This window comes from Falco punctatus, assembly GCF_963210335.1.
Source record: "Falco punctatus genome assembly, chromosome: 2".
Classification (NCBI taxonomy): Eukaryota; Metazoa; Chordata; class Aves; order Falconiformes; family Falconidae; genus Falco; species Falco punctatus.
Window position 1 is genome coordinate 78,590,208 of NC_137581.1, and position 19,323 is coordinate 78,609,530.

Here is a 19,323-nt window from a genome sequence, read left to right on the forward strand (position 1 = left end):
TTTTGTAAGATAATGCAAAATATAATTCTTGTAATTATAACTCATTGTCTCTTTCCTTTTTTATGCAGACTTTAGTTTTTTACATCAAATTGAAGATAGCAATAAACATTCAGCCTTAAAAAATAAGCAAAAAAAATTAAAAATTATAAAGAATCATCATGCAGGTCCTATGACAGCATTCAATAATAAAAACCAGCGAATAACCTTATGAAGCATAGGTCTTGTGCTGAAAAATATTATAACTAGGTCATTCAAAGTGCAGAAGAATCCCTGGTAAGTAAGAAGAAATATTGTAATTTAAGATACTGTCTACTATTTTTGCTTTTCAGACAGCATTCTGCAAATCCTAAACTCATATGAGAATAATAATGGAGAGCTCTGAAATGGATAGATAAAAGAATGGACGTGGGATGGAAAAGGATTTCTAAAAAAGCAGGAACCGATGGCAGAGATGTGACGTTTGCAGAATGGTGACAGCAAGTAAGAGGAAGAAGCACCAGTGGGTGTGAAGGGAAAATTATGTTAGTCACGAAAATACCATACTTTTTGAGCCTGAGGCTTTGTCCTGCTGGAAAACGGTCACTTTGTAAATGAGATGTACCTTTAAGCTGGCGTGATTAGACACAGAGAAAAGAGATGGGTGGAAAGGAAGAAAGGAAATAGGAAAGGGAAAAAGATGGCATAACAGCTAGGCTTTTCTGAAGTGGAAATAGAGATGTACTGCACATACTCACTAAATTAATTTACATCTCACTATTGCTTTACAATACTCTCTTGATTTAAGTTTATTGTAGCAAGATGTGGGCCCAGTTCTTGATGACATTGCAAATATAAAAATAAGCAACAATAGATCATGTATGCACTTCCTACACTAGAAGCCCACATTAAATGTAGCAAACACACTGCATACAACCCCCACCCCACAAATGAAACTAATATATTCACAGCAGCATCTATATTTTTAAATGTTACTGAGGAAAATTATTTGGCTTAATGAAACAGAAGCACGAAAATCCAGAGAATTGTATACACTGTAAGCATTAAATGCCCCTTAAGGTAAATATTCAAGAAAAAAAGAGACTGTGTACCTATATACATGCCGCATTTGAAATCAGTTTGACTCTAGACAAGCCAGTAAACGTCAATACTGAATTATGGGTATCCTTAGTGTTTAGTCATTACTCCTTTACCATATGGACTAAAGGAAACCAAACTGAACACTGTCCTAATACTATTTGATTCAGACACACTTTTGTGCAGTTGACTTTGAAATTTAGAACCACTTCATAATTTTAAGAAAACATCAGAAAAAATATTTTAAAGAATTTTGTTTAAAAGTGGTGTGTTCTGATGAGAATTTCTGAGATAAGTGTTCAAATTTAATTACTGTGTCTACTCATTTCTCTCTCTGTCTTCCAGTTGATATGGTATCACATGACAGATGTCACCACAGCCTCTAAATACCATCACAACGAACTCCAACCACTTAGCACTCCACTGCTGGTCTTCTGAATATGATGCTCTGAGCATGCCCTGCAAAGCTGTTCCACCCAAAGGATCTGGCTGAGCTGCTACGGGTTGAGCAGCAGCTTGCACCCTCAGATGGTCTCTGCCACTCTCCTGAATGAGGCTGAGAGGTGGCGTGGAGCCCAGGTGGGCCACGGTGACAGAGCTAGGAGCAGGGCACTCAACCTTTTTGCACATGGAAGTGGAAAGAAAGACAACAAACATCAGAGATTAGAGGATGTTCCACCTGTCCTACCAAACTAGGAGGAGGCATGATGTTCACTAAACTAAATCTGGTAGATGAGTTATGAGTAACTCCAAGAGGAGCAAGCCTGAAATTCTGGCTGTCAATGGTCCTATGCTTACTGGCGTATATTTTTCTTAAAAGGATGTTGAGACATACTGTGTTCCAGAAAGTTATTAATTCACATTTCACGTGAAGGTAAGCCTAAATCTGAATAGCTATATTATAAATTTCTTCCAAGAAAACAACCTTCCAAATTATCAGTAAGAATAATTTCCAGAATACTTCCTCCCAGGTAAGAGCCTTTTAGGATTACTATTTATTTTATTCTGGCACAGCAGGGTTTGCAGTATTGTGCCAAACACAATACACTGAAATTTGTAAGCTTACTTTCTTAATGGACGTTATTATGAATGGATTATCTACCTAGCTTGTATCAGTCACTGTGACAGCACCATCTCAACTGGAGGAGGACAACAGAGCAGACATTATTTTCAAGTCTTGTTTCAGCAGTGTTCAGAGACATAGGAGCTATAATCCTTGATCTGAAATGATCTCTACTGCTCAGAGTCTACTGACCACAGCTGGCCAAAACTGGACACAAAGTCCATTGTAATCTGAGAGCCATGTAAAACCTTCTCTGAATAAACCAGTAATTTAACAGGACACAAGACATATTAAGATTGAGAAAGGAAGACATGCGATTAAAATATCTGTGGTTTGGCTGTGTTTAAGTATTACTAATGTGTTCAGTAAAGGGAGAAAATAAAACAGCAGCTAGATTACATATCTTGTGAATCCTATTCCTTACGAGGTGTTCTAAGAAAAGTAAAGATGTGAAGGTATTCAAAAGATGAAATCATCACAACTTTGTTAAACTGGTTGTTTTGCAGGGAAGTCTCAATAATCTGTATCCACTATGAAAATTTCAATAGAAAGAAAACTGAAAAACAAACCTCACCCATGCTTCCTTTTGAATGTTGCTATTTGGGCAATATAAAGCTGAAAGAGACAACTGTACTGAAAAAAACGATAAATATGATGCTGTTGATACAAATGGAAAAGATACAGGAGAGCCTAGGTGCATTTTCTAGCTAGCTAGCTGAAGAGAAATCTTTCACCTTCCTGCTAAGAAGCATTGTTGTGCAACCAGCCTTGAAGAAAAGAAAAAGGGCTGCTATAATCTTTTTCTCCTTGCACCCAAATAGAAAAATATTTTTTTTAGAAAAAGAGAAGTCCTTACCTTCCCTCTTTTTCTTAAATGAGAGTATTGCAAAGATTTGCATACAAAAGCACTTAAGTATTTGTACTGCAGTACATCTGGCAATTATCTTACAAGAGAAAGCACTCATTTTAGCCAACTGCCACAGGCTCAGCATTACTAAAAGTAGAAAGCATTTGAATGTACAGAAAAGGGATATTCCAGCTTTCTACCAGCTACCTTGAACATACTTCACGTTTAATTTCACCCTGTTGCTACAGGCACTGTGCTGTTATGACAGCTGATCTGCCATTGAATAGCTGTAAAGGAAAATCAACAAAGGATCGCTTCAGTGATTTTCAGTGCAATTTATTGGAGCTTGTATCTTGCGGCTGCTGCCGCCTGTCGGGGTAATGACACATGATGGGTGATTAAAGCGCAAGTCCCTAAATCAAAGCTGTGCCAATGGTCTGAAGAGTCAGAAAACAGCATTTAGACCCTGTTCATTTCTCATAATGGGAGGACCTCATTAGGAAAAAATCGGCTGTTTTACTAACAAAAGAAAGTACTTTTGACTAGGGAGAATTTCATGTTTCCAAGATTTATTGTAGCTTTCTTACAACATCTTTTAGATTGTGCATTTAATGAAAATAAATAATTAAAAAAAGATAGAGAGTTTTACAATCCATCGCTGCTGACTTGGAATTTAAACTGAGCTGTACTGTAGTTCGTCCAAATCCTCATATTTAACACAGTTTTTGCCTTTGCCAAGAAATAGGTGGTAAAAGAGAAAGCTGCCTGTCATGGGGGTAGGGGCAAAGGTAGGCAAGGGCAGCTCGCCAGCTCTTGAGAAAGGACACGTTGGGATAGAAGAGTAGTTTCAGTTCACTGAAATTACTTTTCATTTTCTTTCCCTTTACCTTAGTCTTTCCTTCTGAGGGCATATGCAAGTAATCCAGCTAGAGATTTTTACCAATTTTGACCAAATTTGTCTGTTGGACAAAAATGTACTCTACTCAGGAAAATTGCAAAATAACTACGAAGAAGCAAATAAATGAAAATGTTCTTTGTTTAAAGATGGCAGAAATGTCAGAAGAAGAACACAGACAGAGTACACAATCAGACCAGAGGAGTTCGGGGTTTTTTTTTTGCCACAGAAAACACTATTTACAGACCATGGGACTATGAAAAAATGGAGCACAGACAGATTAAGGAATAGGAAAGTAACTGGGACTCAGGTGAATTTGACATAGTATGATCGTGGTTCTTCCTATAAGCATTTTTCTGAATGTGTCAAGAGATGGTGATTTTTCTCTTCCTTTACAACATATTATGGATAATCTATCTTGGCAAATGCAGAACAGGCAATGCCACCCTTACTGACATCTTGTGGGATATATGTATTTTTAATGAAAAATTGGACATAAACAAAAGGCTAGCATCTATGATAAATGCTATTCTTTTCATACACGAGGAAAAGCAGCAATTGGACAGATCTCTACATTCCTATATTCTCAACAATGAATTATTTTCCCAAAGACAAAAATGAGCATTTATAAGGCACCCTGGTGAGCAGAGCACAGCGAATTCTCCATCACAGCTTGCTGGCTTTACTGCAGGTGTTGCAGCAAAGCAAACTCATTTCACTGGCCACATGGGAAATCCTGCTTAGATAAAGTTTCATAGAAGAAGAAAGGCATAGAGTTCTATCCATTTTAATAAACAAATGCTGCAGTGCTTTAGCCATATGGTGGAACAACTGTTTTCTAGCAGTGGAGGTAACAGCTTCTCTAGATTCATAATCTCCCTTCATAAGCATCTTTTGCATTTATTTGTGTTTATAACTACTATTAATTTTTTTTTATTTCTTTTGCAGAAGTAGCTAATTATGTGATCAGAGCCTCTATTGCATGTGTTGTCTGAAGACGGAAAGAAACAGATCTTGCCTGGAAGAGGTTGTGGACAACATGGACAAGAAATAATATGACAGAGGTAGAGGAAGCAGAGGCATAGGGTAGTGAATTATCATAGCCAAGATGCAGGGTAACTGCAGGAACAGGGCAATCGAATCACTTTTACACTGTGAACAGGCGCCCTTTCCCATACAGCCTTTTCTTCTGTTATTCTACCAGCTCTTGTCATATATAACAATTTTAAATTATAAAAAAGAAAAAATGTTTAAGTGGTGAAACTTAGCATTGGAAGTATTAGCTGGGATTAGTAAGTTCCTGCTGGAAGGAGGTATGGGTCTGACTGACAGCTTTAGGTTTATGTATTAAATACATATAATGCAAATAGTTAAGAAGCATATTTGAGAGGAAATTGAACAAAGCAATTCTGTTTTCTTGGTAGACAGGATTTGTTGGAAATGTTTTTGTGATGAGATTAAAACTGCTCAGGCTCCGCACTGACATGAGAATAAGTGATAAATTTAAGAAGGGGCAGGGCTAATATGACTACCTCCAACAGATGATTTACATAGTGACATACATACCTTAATGAAAGCTTGCTTTTCAGGAGGGACTTTTTTCACAATATCATTCTATCATGTCATAGATAGCCCCTAAAGTGGAATTAGGAAGTGTGACATTTATTCAGATGAAGGCAGGCAGGTAGTCCATTTTAAGCAGACATCTCTTCCCTTGTGACTCCCAGGCAACCTTTAGATAATTTTAGTTCCTCCTTCATGTTAAAGGCTCATTACCCTTTATAGAAATTCTTTAGAAGTCTTCTCATCCCAAGCACCAGGAGTCATTTCTCCAGACAGCACTAGATTCCTTATTCCAGATCTTTCTCATAATTTTCTAATATTGTATGTCTTAGTGAATAAGGAATTTGAGAACTACTTATCCTTGGTTCAGAAGAAGAGAAAGAATCACTGATCATGATTTTTATGGGTGTTTCTTGAATAGAAAGGGAGGAAGATAATACCTTCAAAGTGAAGATTCTCTGCCTTCACAGCTGCCGTTCTAGCCCTGTGGTTCCTGATCCAGCACTGACTCCGGGCAGCTCTTTCTTTCCACATTTCTGTTAGTATTCCTGAAGTCTCTTTATCTTCCTCTCATATTTTTTTTTTGCACACCCTCCTCATAGAATTTCCCTTCAACCAGGAAGTTGGACCACCTTCTCTGACATGAAGGTGTCACACAACAAATGCTGAGGCACTAAATAGATGTGTATCTGGAATTACTACCTTTTCCTTCCTAGCATTTAGAGTCTTGTTAAGCGAGCCAAGTTGGTTTATAGCTTGAGTTGTCTTTTCACTAAGAAAAAGACAGTCAGTTTTAGAGGCAGCAAGTCATGAAAGCACATTGCATCAATGTTTATTCTGTCCTCTCCTGAACTACTAAAACAAAAATTTGCCTACCATCTTTGACATCAAAGGTCAATAATTTTTCTGTTTAGATACAGGTGACACTGGAAATTCTGGAAGGATACCAGTTTCATTTAAGAGATTTGTCACAGGATCTATGAAAGGCAAAAATTTATCCAGCAATGTTACTAACAGTAGGTAGAAACTTTTGTCAGACATGGAGGAGAAGAATCATCTGCGCATAAGAGTTTCGTGTTTAAGTTCACAGTGATGCTATCAATGGTTAGCATCTGCATACATGAGATGCCTGTGGTACAAGTGACAGCTAAGAATTGAAGGAGGAGGCTGTGAAGGGACGGCTGCCACGTCTGTCTTTCTGACAGGCAGCCTAGTTTCATGATCAGTAACTAAATCCATCTAAGCCACTCTACTGTTTTATCAGGTGATTTGAGCTACTGTTCATGGACAACACACATACAGACTGAAGGAAGGTGGGAAGCCAATTTGTCACAAGGAAGCCACAACAAAATGTGTTGATGCTAATCTCTGTTTATGTTTTGGAAGGCTGTTTCTTACCAACTTTGTCAGCCAGAAACGACTGCCTGGGCCAGGTCTCGCCTTCTGCCTCTGAGTAAAGAAGGCATTTGTGGAGCAGGATCAACTAATGAAAAACATTGTGAGTTTCAGGAAGGAAGCCCAAGGCTTTTACCTAGTATTAAGGCTATACACCTGAGGACTAGGGTCCAGAAACAGGCTTGTGGGGGAGAGAGAAAAGGAGCTAGAATAACCACAGAGAAAAAGAAAACCATGAATTACAAAACACAGTACAAGGCAGGTCCAGGCCTTCACTTTGGAGTTGCTCCACCTGACCAGGTCCAAGTACTATGTGCCATAACCATGCCACCAGAACAGGGGATCCACCTATGCCTGAACCCCACCACGGCACACTTCCTCAGAGCAGCTTGTCCTTAATGTGTGCTTGATTAAAACTAAAGCTGTGCCTCTTCTACGCACACACCACCACGCTAACGACATTTTCTCTAACCAGCCATGCTGGGAGCAGTACGCGTGTTAGTGTGGATGTGTGAGGGTGTACAGACGTGCTTGCCTGCTATCTCAGAGCTGGAGGGGTTTTCATTAGATTCAAACAGCAACTGACCCTCCAGGGAAGCTCCTGCTCTTATTTGATAAGGGATGCTCTTTTATCACACATGAAACTGCATGCAATGATCAGACAGGCAGTGTGCATAGCTGCCAACCAGAAGAAAGCTGTTTTTCTGTAGCATATTACAGCAGTGCATTGCTACTGCAGTTGAAGATTGGCCCCAAAATGGCCAGTTATGGAAATCACAGAAGCTGGAACTTCTACTGATCCACAGAAAAAGCATGCAATTAATATACTTGCTTGAGGGTTGGGATATCATGTTATTTTTCAGAAGATGAAGCTACTGTGGTAAATCTGACTGGAGAGGACATCTGAGGTACTGGGACTTGCAAATCTAACAAAGTCAACACTTCCTTTCGAAGAACTTAGTTATTCATTCTATGACGTTACAACAAATACCCCTAAACCTAAACATTAATGGTCTAAAGTAGAGCTCTCCAATGGAGAATGTTGGATTTTCCTTCCTTTTGGGGAGGGAGAGGGAAGTCTCTTTACTTTCAAGAGCAAACCTTTTTCAAGCTAACTGACGTCTAAGGACTTCAAAGCGCTCGGTCAGTCTTCAAAAATCCTACAAACATGAAAGTATTTGGCTTGGTGACCTCCTTCAATACTGGTCTAATAGGTGATTCAGGATCACATGGCATGCTGAAGTGTCCATAGTATCTTTCTTCTTTAGGGAGAAATTATATTATCTCTACAGTTTTGGGTGGTTGTTTCCCTCCCACCCCACCCCCCGCGTCCCTTAACATTTCCTCTGTATTCTCAGCTATGTAAATGTTTGAAGGAGTTACAGCTAACATGCACCTAACAACTGGATTGTCTCTTATGCTTACAAAGTACAGATAGTTTGTGTAAGCACTTCAGATCAAATAGAATTAGATGCATTCTCTGGAAGTTACCTGCCAATGGCCAAGTCAAAACAACTGCTGTGGTTGTATCTATAATATCTTATAGTAAGTTGTAGCATCTTGCGATATCTACTGTAACTGCACTGATAGTATCTATGCTATCTTGCAAATCTTTTATTCCATATTTTCTTCAACTTCTGATATTTTTAACGTCACTGTGGGTACTTCTTCTTTGTTATTGGTTTTTTACCCTTGACCAAAGAATTTTCTTACTTCCCATTTATTACTCCGATGTAGCTCATAGACATGATAAAAAATTTTGAAATGAGATGTTAATCCTTTTTATCTTCAAGTCCCCTTTTCTCCTGATACTAAATAATGTTTTTTATTAACCATACTAACTTCCAGATGCTCCCACATGCAGCTGAATACCAACATTAAATTAAAACAAACAAACCCAGCCTCTCACCTCCCTCCCCACTTCCCCTCCCTGCAAACTAAGGATGCAGTAGACAAGCCTTTTTCACTCAATGGTAATATCTGAATCACAAAGAATTGGTTTGTTTCTTACTTTTAACAGTGAGGTACATGGACTTGCTGACGTCTGCTCCCACATCATTGCTGACCTTGCAGAGGTAGTATCCACTGTCTTCTTCCAGCACATGTTTAATCAGCAAGGAGCCATTTGTGAGAAGCTGGATACGACCATTCAATGCAATTGGCTGGAACTGAGGAACCCCGGCACCTAAAGCAAGACCCCCACAGAAATAGGTTAGTTAGGAAGGAAAGCTTCTCAGTTTTTTAGAATATGGCAGAAACTATAGCTCCCTGCTCTTAAACGCTCAATTCAATCAAAACACAAATGGCTTCTGACATTATCAGAACAAACGGAATGGTTTGCCAAAACTGAATTTATTAAATGGAGGAAAAAAAAGGAAAAAAAAAAAAAAAAGAAAGGTTTTTTTAGCTTTTTTAATCCAATAGTGGCAATAATTTGACCATGTTAAAGGTTAGGGGGTAAAAGAAGCATGAAGCAGGAGTGGAAGAACCAGAAAGGGGGAGAGAGAAAATGAAGATTTTCAGACCGCTCATGGGTAAAAAGGCACATTTGTTGTACATTTAGAGGCTGATAAATTATTGATAATTACAGCTGAACAGTCATGCAAGTATGTATCCCTAATGCATACACCAAATGAATTTCTTATGACTAAGAGGGATGTCTGTTGTAGTAAACATGGCATACTCAAGGGATCTCTAGGACCTTGTTTATGAAACTGTGTAATGTGGAAAACCACATCGTTGACTGTGTTCCTTGTTTCCTCCTACAGCCAACTGACTGACGACATATAAAAATCTCTATTCTGTCATGTTTGTAGCCAGTATTTATTTGGACTGTTAACGAAAAAATACAAAGAAAGAAAGAAACAAAAAGCTCAGATCACTAATCAGGCATGAGGTGCTATGTTTGGTGGTAATTTAAAAGTGGAAGGTCCATAAAAAGACAGGAAGACAAAGATTTCTGTATCAACTTTTGTTTTAAGAAGGAATCTACTTTTCCCTGGAAGTGAGATACCGGGTAATTTAGGGAATAGGGAACAGGAGACTGCCATACTGTTAGCATGCCATACTGTCCAGAGGCCCACCACAAGTTCGGGCTCCTCCAGTACTAGGAACTCTCTCTGTATATATTAAGATACAGTTCTTTTAGCCTTACAGCCTGCTTTGGCAGCAGGAGACAGGATTTTTCAGGGAAATTGTAAGGCAGTCTTCTTCAATAGAATTCTCTTACAACACTTTCTGTACACAAAGTTGTTATCTGTCAGCTTTAATTACTACATGCAGTTGCCTGAGTCAGCCCAGGAGGAAATAGGATGAATAAATATTATGGGCAATGGTTTAGCATAAAATACAAGCTATAACAATCTATGAATACAACATCTAGAATACCAAAAAAGTCCAGACATATTCTAAAAATCCTTCTAGTCCTAGAAGAGTCTGCTTTGGGGACTTACAATTACACTGAAGGTCTGGTGGCTGATACCATGAACTTAGAAATGTTAAAGGGATAACGTTTTCACAAAAATCAGTTGCCATTGTTGATTTTTCAACTATTTTAGTCACATACATATCCCACTTCCTCACCCTTTGTCTATTTTTTTCTTTAATAAGCCATTTTTCCTGTCATTTGGTTGAAAGGCACATTTATGCTTCACTAACTTTACCTGTCTGCAATTGATTGCCCAAGTAGATAGATGCAAGCACTCACTTCTTGTACTTCTTCACATGAAAAATTCTGGGGACAATTTGGAGTTCACAGAAGGGAAAGAGCTGATACTCCTAAGGACAGCTACAACTGGGCAAAATTTTGCATAACAGTTTGCAAAGGTTTCTTACTCTTCACAGACACACTATTACAGCCAAAGAGCTTCCTGAGCAGTGACAGCAGCTTATCACACACAGCTGCATGGATGAATCTGCAAGAGGACTACATGCTCATGAATCACAGAATCACAGACTGGTTGAGGTTGGAAGGGACCTCAGGAGGTCATTTGGTCCAACCCTTTTGCTCAAGCAGGGCCACCTATAGCTGGTTGCCCAGGACCATGTCCAGATGGGTGTTGAATATTTCCAGAGATGAGACTCCATAGCCTCTCTGGGTAACCTGTGCCAGTGCTCAGTCACCCTCACAGTGAAAAACTGTTTTCTTCTACTCAAATGGAACACTCCTTTGTTTCAGTGGGTGCCCGTTGCCTCTTTAAGCCTGAAGGACTTAACAGATTCTTCCTCATTATGGGGTGTTTGTATTGATCACTGTCATTACTCTTTAGAGACAGGAAGTTCATTTCTATTACCTGTCTATCCTGATGTACAAAAAAAATAGCCCTCTTTGTCCATTTTGCACTGACAGAAAAAGCCAATGACGGTAACTTACCTGCAGATGCCCTTTCTACTCTTATGGAACCAACAGATGAGCTATGATCTGATTGTTTTACTCCTGCTGGCCTCACCTCACCAATTACTTCAGAATTTGGCATTAACCTTGCTCACAAACCAATTATACAATGTTATATTTTCTAAAACAAGATATAGCATCTATCCTATAGAGCTGTACAGCACCCTAGTCAGATTAGGTTTTGAAATTGTAGTCATCCATTAGCAAAATACAGGCTTTTGGAAAAATACTTATCTTTTCACCTAGAATTATTATGGCAAAAAAAAAAATGAAACTGCAGTTTGATGGCTTTGCCTACGTCACATATCTACTAAAATCTTTGAATTCAAAACTTCAGAGCTGTTAATGGAAAATCTTAAAAACACTTGATGGTAGAGTGTCACTAAAATCAAACCAGTACCCCTTTCTCTTTTATTAAGATGGGCTGCTTATCTCTTCACAGTCAATTACAACTCAACTAGCTTGGCTTGTCCTCCTCCTTCAGCATGCAAACACAACAAAACAGAATTACTTCTTTGTGACCTATATTCTTAATTAAAATCCCATATACCATTGACATTATTGGCATTTGGAGCTCTGTCCCCTTCCTGCCACAACCCAAAATTTATCAATAAAAGCAAAAATAGTCTTTAACATGAACATTTTTCTTCTCTCACCTTTTTTCTTCAAATATAATTTGGACTTAGATCCTAAGGAAATCAAAAATGACATGAAGCATTACACAAGGATTTCTCCCCAAGAGCACCTACTCTTACTTTTTAAAGAGTTAACACGTTTAGATGAGATAGAGTTTGGAGAGTTTGTTTTCTTGCTAAAACCTGCCAGATGACAACTGCCCATAAGACAACTGGCCAAGACACAATCTAGCAGGCAGCACATTTTAATTAAAAATCAGTCAATTTCCTATGGTTACTGAAGGTCAAGTGGGGCCAGTTTTAATGCTCTGTTACATGAGAAGAAAATGTTAAAGCATTATGTAAAGCGCATACTGAATTACTGCTTATGCTAATGCTACCTGACCTTTATTCTTTGCTGAAAAGATATGATTGGCCATCTTATCATGAATTTTGAAGGGGAGGGGGGGGAATCAGCCAAATGCTGCTAGTGAACCTTGTTCTGAGGTTGTTTCAATTAAAGCAGTATCTCTTTTCTCTGAGCCGTCCATTTCATCACTTGCCCGCTGAGGCCATAGCTAACACAGGCACACATTCACAGCTCCAGGATGTCTCTAAGGCAGATCAAAAGTCCATATAGCTCAGCCTTGTGTCTATGATAATGGCCAGCACTACATGCTTAGGGAAATTCTATAAAAAACGTATAAAGATGACTGATACTTCCCTTCTTGCACCCTGCCAGCCTCTGACAACATGACGAAACCAGTAACTTACAGGTGACTAACCCATTACTAAACCAGCATTAATCTGTCCCCAGTGATCCCCAGAGGAATCCTACCTTTTGAGTATTTCCAGACAATGGTAGGAACAGGATAACCCTCTGCAGAGCAGTTGAGAATTACGGCTTTTCCATAGATCCCATCCTGGTCGCTGGGCTGAACTACAAACCTTGGGGGCACTGCGGGAGGAAGCAAGTGCAACTTAACAGGCTGCTCAAAGTGGCAGACCGGTCAAATAAGGAGACATAACATTTCATAGCAGAAAGCAAAAATTTAAACCAGCTTTTTGATGATCCAGTGACACAGTAAATTTGTGTCTGCACACGATCTCAATGTATTTCTTGCAAGGCACAATAAATGCACCAGTCTCCATAGGATACAAAAGTAAGTTAATGAAAATCTCTCCATAGGAGAGGTTATAAAATCGAGTAACAGGTAAATCATATTGTTGTGGTTAGAAAAGAAAGGTTTTCTAACATATGTTTGGCAGATGTCTAAGAACAAATGAAATTTCCTGTATAGTTTCTTTTCGTAACAGTGAAATAGTAGTAAGCTTTAGAAAAATAGTTACGTAGCATAATACCATTTTTAATAGCAATCAAATCACTTAATGTTAAAATGACAGCATTTAAAACACAATTCCTGATAGGACTTTTCTTTCCAAACAGGTCTAGAAAAGTTCAACACAATTTGCTTGCATTAAGTTGAAGAGATGTCTTACTGGTATAGATGTAAGTGCATCAATGCATATGTATTATCTAAAGCAGCATAAAACCGCTGCAGTGAGTCTTCCAGACATAAGCAAGTAAGTATAACAGCTGCTTATCTCAAGGAAAAGCTTTACATGTTCCAAATACAGATACACAGTGAAGAAAACAACTTGTGACAATGTTAGACCTACAGTTTACCATGAAAGCCTAATACCAAATGTCAAAGTCTCAATAAAACCTGCAGATTAGACAAAATTTTGAAAGAAAAGCTGAAAACTGTAAAGAATGCTGAAAACCCCACAAACTTTTAGTGAATATTAAAAATGTTTAATGGTTGTATTAAAGTCAGTTTAAATCACAGATTTTGGTTGACCTCCTGTTTTCTCGTTCAGAACACAAAGAAGGAAATACCTGAGGAAAAAAAGTAAATTATTTGTGCCCTTATCCAGTGTTACTCTTTTTGTCATTTTTTACAGTGCTACAGACAAAGCCTGTAACAGGTTTTTTTTCCTCTCAAATCAAGTACAGCAACACACTCATATCTGATGCATTAACGGAGAAATCCTAACAGTTCCTTGCTTTCCTCTCCCCACTGCAGCATATGGACATGGGGGCACATACACAGCGGATTCACGGATTCACAGCTTCACAGGTCTAGCCAGTGCTGACTTTGTCTGAAAGTTGGGGGAGACAGAAGAAAGGGCCCAACCATCCCTCCTTGTTCTGACCCAAAACCCCATCAGACCCCACCACCTGCCTCAACAGAAGTGCCAGTAATTAAGAAAGGAAGTATGGGAGAAGGCTGTACATTAGAATAGGTAAAGCAGCACAGAAGAGGATCATCAGTACAGTGACTATTTGCCCTGGGACCTGAAACGGCTCTTAATGGCCATAAATACAGTACTAGTTATACATCAGAAACACTGTGTGGCAGAAGCACAGTAGAAGCTGCGATGCTATAATATTTGACTTTAAAGTTTTTTCAGCGTAAACACTCTCATATTTAATGTAGATAGCACCTCCTATTATACCAGAGTCCCAGGATTTCCTTAAGGAGAAACTTCAGCTGCCAGTGTTGGTATGGACAGGACTGCTAAAAGTTGGAGGTATCTAGACATACTCTTTCCAGGATCAGAGAACCCTCTTCACAACAGCTCGAGTCTTCCTCCCTGTGCCTCCATCTTCCAGACTTCCCTCTATCTTTCTCTCTCCACCTTCATAGATACAATTGTTTTTTAAAAAGAGAAGAACAATCTTCTGGAGAGCTAACAATCCCTTTAACTGGGGATAAAGGGATAACAAACCCTTTCACTATCCTGTAGCTATAATGCGAAGATGTTTATTGCCTAACTACAGACAAAGAAGATCCACTGCTGTTTGGAATGTTGCTAGAAGAAATGGAAGGAGCTAACAGTGATAGAGGCAAGAGACATCTTTGTACTAGATGATACATTTACTGCTGTCACACATTTCAGCTTTCCAAATGGCTACCACACTGGCAAAAATATCTCATACGTTAATTCATGACAGGTAAGCATCAAACATGAAATCCCAGCAACAGCAGCTCTGGGCAATCACCCACCCTGTTCTAATTATCTACTCAGAAAAGACATTTGCTTCAGTAACTCTTTTCTCACTGCTCTGTGTTCATTTTATTACCAAACACAAAAGGATTCCTAAGCACTTATTTTCCAAAGCAGGTGAAAAGTACAAATAGTTGCACAAATAGATTTGATATTATATAAGTCAGCGTGGTGGCATCAGCTTGTTTCACCTGGATAACTGTTAGTTAATTTGTATTCACAAACTGATTCTGAAAAATCAATTACAAGCTGATTATCCATAAAGAAGCTAGACCAGAAAATCCCCACCACAAAACACAAAAACACTTCAGCTGTATTAGTCTTACAGTTGAATGATTACAAATGATGTGATAGAGTGACTGATAATTATTGGCCTCCTCTACCACTGAAAAGTGTGAAGAGTGTAATATCTTTTGAAATCTCTCTTATAATATGAAAATTCTTTGGTTTATTTCCCTTCTCTTTGAAAAACATTTTCTTTATATTCTTCATTTGCTATGGAAGACACTGGCCAGAAGTGCTAATTTTTCAGGAAATAATTTATGTTATTAAACAGGTAGGCATATGCAGGAAGTTCTGGAAACGTTAAGCAAGCTTGCCTAGTATGGAATGAAGGCAATCGGCCTTTAAAATACTATTTGCATTAAAGTTATCTGTTAAAATATTTTTTTTCTCTAATCCCTTTGGGCGTATAAAGAGAAAAATGGATGGACGCCGAATGTAAGTGTTAAGAGCATTTCTGTGGAAATGCATCCTTCCACATCTTTAATGAACTCACGTAGATGTTCTTTATGTGTTGTGCCTTTAACACTGACAAGCTCTGAACTGGGCTTTTTATCATATTGATTTTACTGTATTTTGTGTGTACATAAAACATAAGTTTTTGCTCAGATTTTCTTGGTGTCCTCATTTTTTTTTAATCATTACTTTCAATACAGAATGACACCAGAATGGCAACTGTGGAAATTAAATTTTGCCATATAAGCTGCAGAACCAGGTGTATGATTAGCAATCATACGGTTTCCTTGTACTGCTCTGTAAACAAAGCATGTTTCAAGCTTGCTTGGCAAAAACTGCCCACACCCAGTAATAGAAACAATTTCTATATTCAGTAAAGCTTTGGCCTTCTTTAGGACTACTTATAAAAATGCCAACTGCTGCTCTGATTCTGAAGACGTGAACCCTTGACACTTAGTCTTAAGATTGCCAATAGAAATCAGAAGAGATGCTACAGGAAAACAAAATTACTCATTCAATGACCTTTCAATTGTTTCTGTATTACTGTCTAGGTAAAACCACAGGATTTTTCTTGTAAAATGATTAAAAAGTAAACAGAGGAAACCTTTACATTTGTCTTCCTCATTGATAGTTTGCTTCTCAATTTTATTTCAAATTACTAACTTGTTCAGTGCTATGTGCTACCATATTTTGGAAGACAATGAAGTTAACTGCTTGATCTAGATTTTGATACTTAGCTTTAGATTATAAAACTACATTCACCTTTTCGTTGTCTTTCAGGATTTCATTATAAATTTAATGCAAGAAAATTTGCTTATTAAGAAGTTAGTGAAGTTAATTTGTCTGATATGCTTAAGTAGAATTAATGGGGAAAAGAAAACAAGTAATTCTCCTCCTCTCTCTTTAGTTGTAAAGGTGTAGGCCTCCTCTACCCCTTTAGAAGTTAAACACTTTGAAATAGCTCACGAATATGACTGAACAGTTGTACTTTTATTATCACCTTTATTTCAGCAGCACAGTCCCTTGAGCCTGTAAAGGAGGGCATTTAAAATTGTTTTAACAATGAGTTTCTGTTAGGCTCTCTCATTTAATGCAGCCCATGGACCTGTGATGAGAATGAGCTGTTGAGTTGTTTAGTGTAAGAACAATAAGTTGACAGATGTGAACTATTTAATGGCTGAACTCAAAGGACTTAAAAAAGGTGTTTTCAGTCAATATTATGACTAGCAGTCTTAGGCTTTCACAAAGGGAAAATAAAGGATGAGTGTAACCAGAATAAGATGGTGAATGTCATAGCACTGTTTTAAGAGAAGGAAAATTCTTTTATCTCCTTGTGTGAAATAATCCTGATAAAACAATACATGCGTTGGTACCCTAAGATACTGCTTACCAGTGTCTTTTGACACTGAACTGCTCTCAATGATGGACTTTACAAGCTGCTAAGAATCAATTTATAAGAGCATACTAACATTCCCTGATTTAATTTTGTGTTAACTGAAGAATCCTTCCTAATTGTGCTTTATGCCAGAGATCAGATGACAAATACAACTACTTCCTGGACTTCAAATCTATGCAAGCGCTTCTGGCTCCCAAGTACAGGGATTAGTACATCACACTGGAGAGAAACTCTGAAGGCTCCTAACACAAGCTCCTCTGGTGGGCTACTGGAGTGAGTTAAGAAATAATCTATGACATCGGCCCAGAATACGATGTTTCATTTTTATATGTAATATTTGTACCTTACATTTAGATCATACTGTCAAAATGATGGAAGAAATTTAATCAGCCAAAGCAACCATTGATGTATTAATGAATGAGATCATTAAACACTGTACTTTAGCAAAGATGAACAGTTATTAAATTTGGTCATTGGACCTAAGGGGTCGATTTAGCTGGTTTAGTGAAACCATTTGCTGTGCAGTTCAAGAAAAAAGATGTACTTTTGTAAAATGAGACAGTGCCTAGTCATCGTGTTGATCAGGTTTGTCTAATGAGAACATTAAATAGGAAGTGAATCTTTCAAGAGTAATCTTCAAAGCCACAGTGTAAACACCAGCAAAGAAAGTAAATGAGTTTCAACACCAGCTGCAACCATGAATCTCTTCCTCCTGCTTTTCTACCACAAACTGCATTTGCTGCATCACACCATCAGCACCACCAAACATCAGAAAAAAGACAGATACTCACTTCCTACCTGGAAGATTCAAGGCTCAGGGCCTCCTCATTGGATGCCTAACTATCTAACGATATTTGACATTCCTGGCAAGCACAAAATGAAAAAAACATTTACACTTAATGCACTAAATGCATTAAGGGGGGTTATTAGGTATTTAAAGACCTTATCTCAAGTTTAACTTATAATGTGTTCACTAACAGGAATTGTAAAATCATTATTTATGCACCCACTGCTGTCTTTGAATTCTCTCTTCTGGCAGTATCTGAAAAATTTTGAACTCATAATACATTTATGAGCTTTTTCTTTTTTGTTACCAATTAAAATCTTTTTCACTGCTTTTTATTTCATAATTACTTCATTCTCATTTTAGGAAACCCTTCAAAAATGAGTAACACATGATAAAGTGTATATAGATTTTTAATCACTCTTCAGAAGACAGCCTTAATGAGTAAAGCCTTAATTAATTCCACATGATGATATAAGTAGTTAACAGAGAAGATATTTTCCTAATTTCTATGGATGACTTTCATGATAGGATCCTACTCTTTCCTTTTTCTTAATAGCATGCCTTGCAAACCAAGAGTGCGGCAAGAAATAAAAGAATTAAAATAATAATGATTTACGAGTATTTGAGAAACCCTTCTATCTTGCAGATTTGTGATGCATTTCCAGAGGGTCTGCAGGCCAGGATCTGGTGGAGCACGAGATTTTTAGAAGGAAAGCCCTATTTTCACTCACCTGGACTGCCAACCTGCAGTCCCTATACGCAGTGAAGGATGGTAGGCTCCTTCCAGTGGCTAATTAATGAGCTTTAAAAAGATACTCCATAAATATTAGAGGAAATCAAGCCTGCTTTTCTGTGGATTTGTATCTCGTCTTTGAGTACAGACTCCAGTTGGAACATTCCTTGTGTTTCCAGAAGAGGGTCACCTGAGTAGATTCTCTGGTGTCTAGTTTACACTCAGTAGAGGTATTTCTAATCAATCAACTCTTTTCATTAAGTGTTTAGGCTTTCAGCTCCACCGGATACATTTTCCCCTCTTCCAATCTGTCTGAAACTGGCCAATAAATTGTGGAGAGAAACACCAACAGATCCGTGTCCACAGTGTGTGACTGTCTCATTTCCAGGTCCTCACCAAGAAACCCGTGGCAGAGAGAACTGAGATTGCCCTAAGATCTTCCTTACCCAGGGCTGCACAGCTGCCCCGAGGCTTTCTCCTCTCACTTTCTTTCTCTCAGCAGGCACTTTCCATCTCTTTTGTGATGTAAGGAAGCTCTGTGGAAGCTGGTCATCATCCTCTGGTATTTAAGGCAGGGAAAATACAGCCTCGCTGGCCAGGTGTTTTTAAGGCTCCTTATGGCCACTTGGTTGTTTTTATAGAGCACAAAATAATGGCAACAGCAGTGAAGACTTACCATGAGGTGTCTACAGATTTTGAGAGACCAGTACTTGTATTTGTTTTGACATTTAATACTCCTGGCAAAATAGTAGA

The 19,323-nt window shown here is 38.3% G+C and overlaps 1 protein-coding gene across 2 annotated transcripts in view; it reads right to left on the bottom strand.

The window, feature by feature from the left end:
- The window catches only part of DSCAM (DS cell adhesion molecule), a 484,929-nt gene that overhangs the window by 153,199 nt on the left and 312,407 nt on the right, over positions 1–19,323 (bottom strand). For both annotated transcript variants that reach the window (XM_080376609.1, XM_080376610.1), the window contains exons 10-11: positions 12,683–12,802; positions 8,849–9,022 (exon numbers count right to left, since the gene is read on the bottom strand). In XM_080376609.1, the coding sequence (XP_080232735.1) occupies positions 8,849–9,022; positions 12,683–12,802 (294 nt within the window). The remainder of the gene's footprint in view (positions 1–8,848; positions 9,023–12,682; positions 12,803–19,323) is intronic.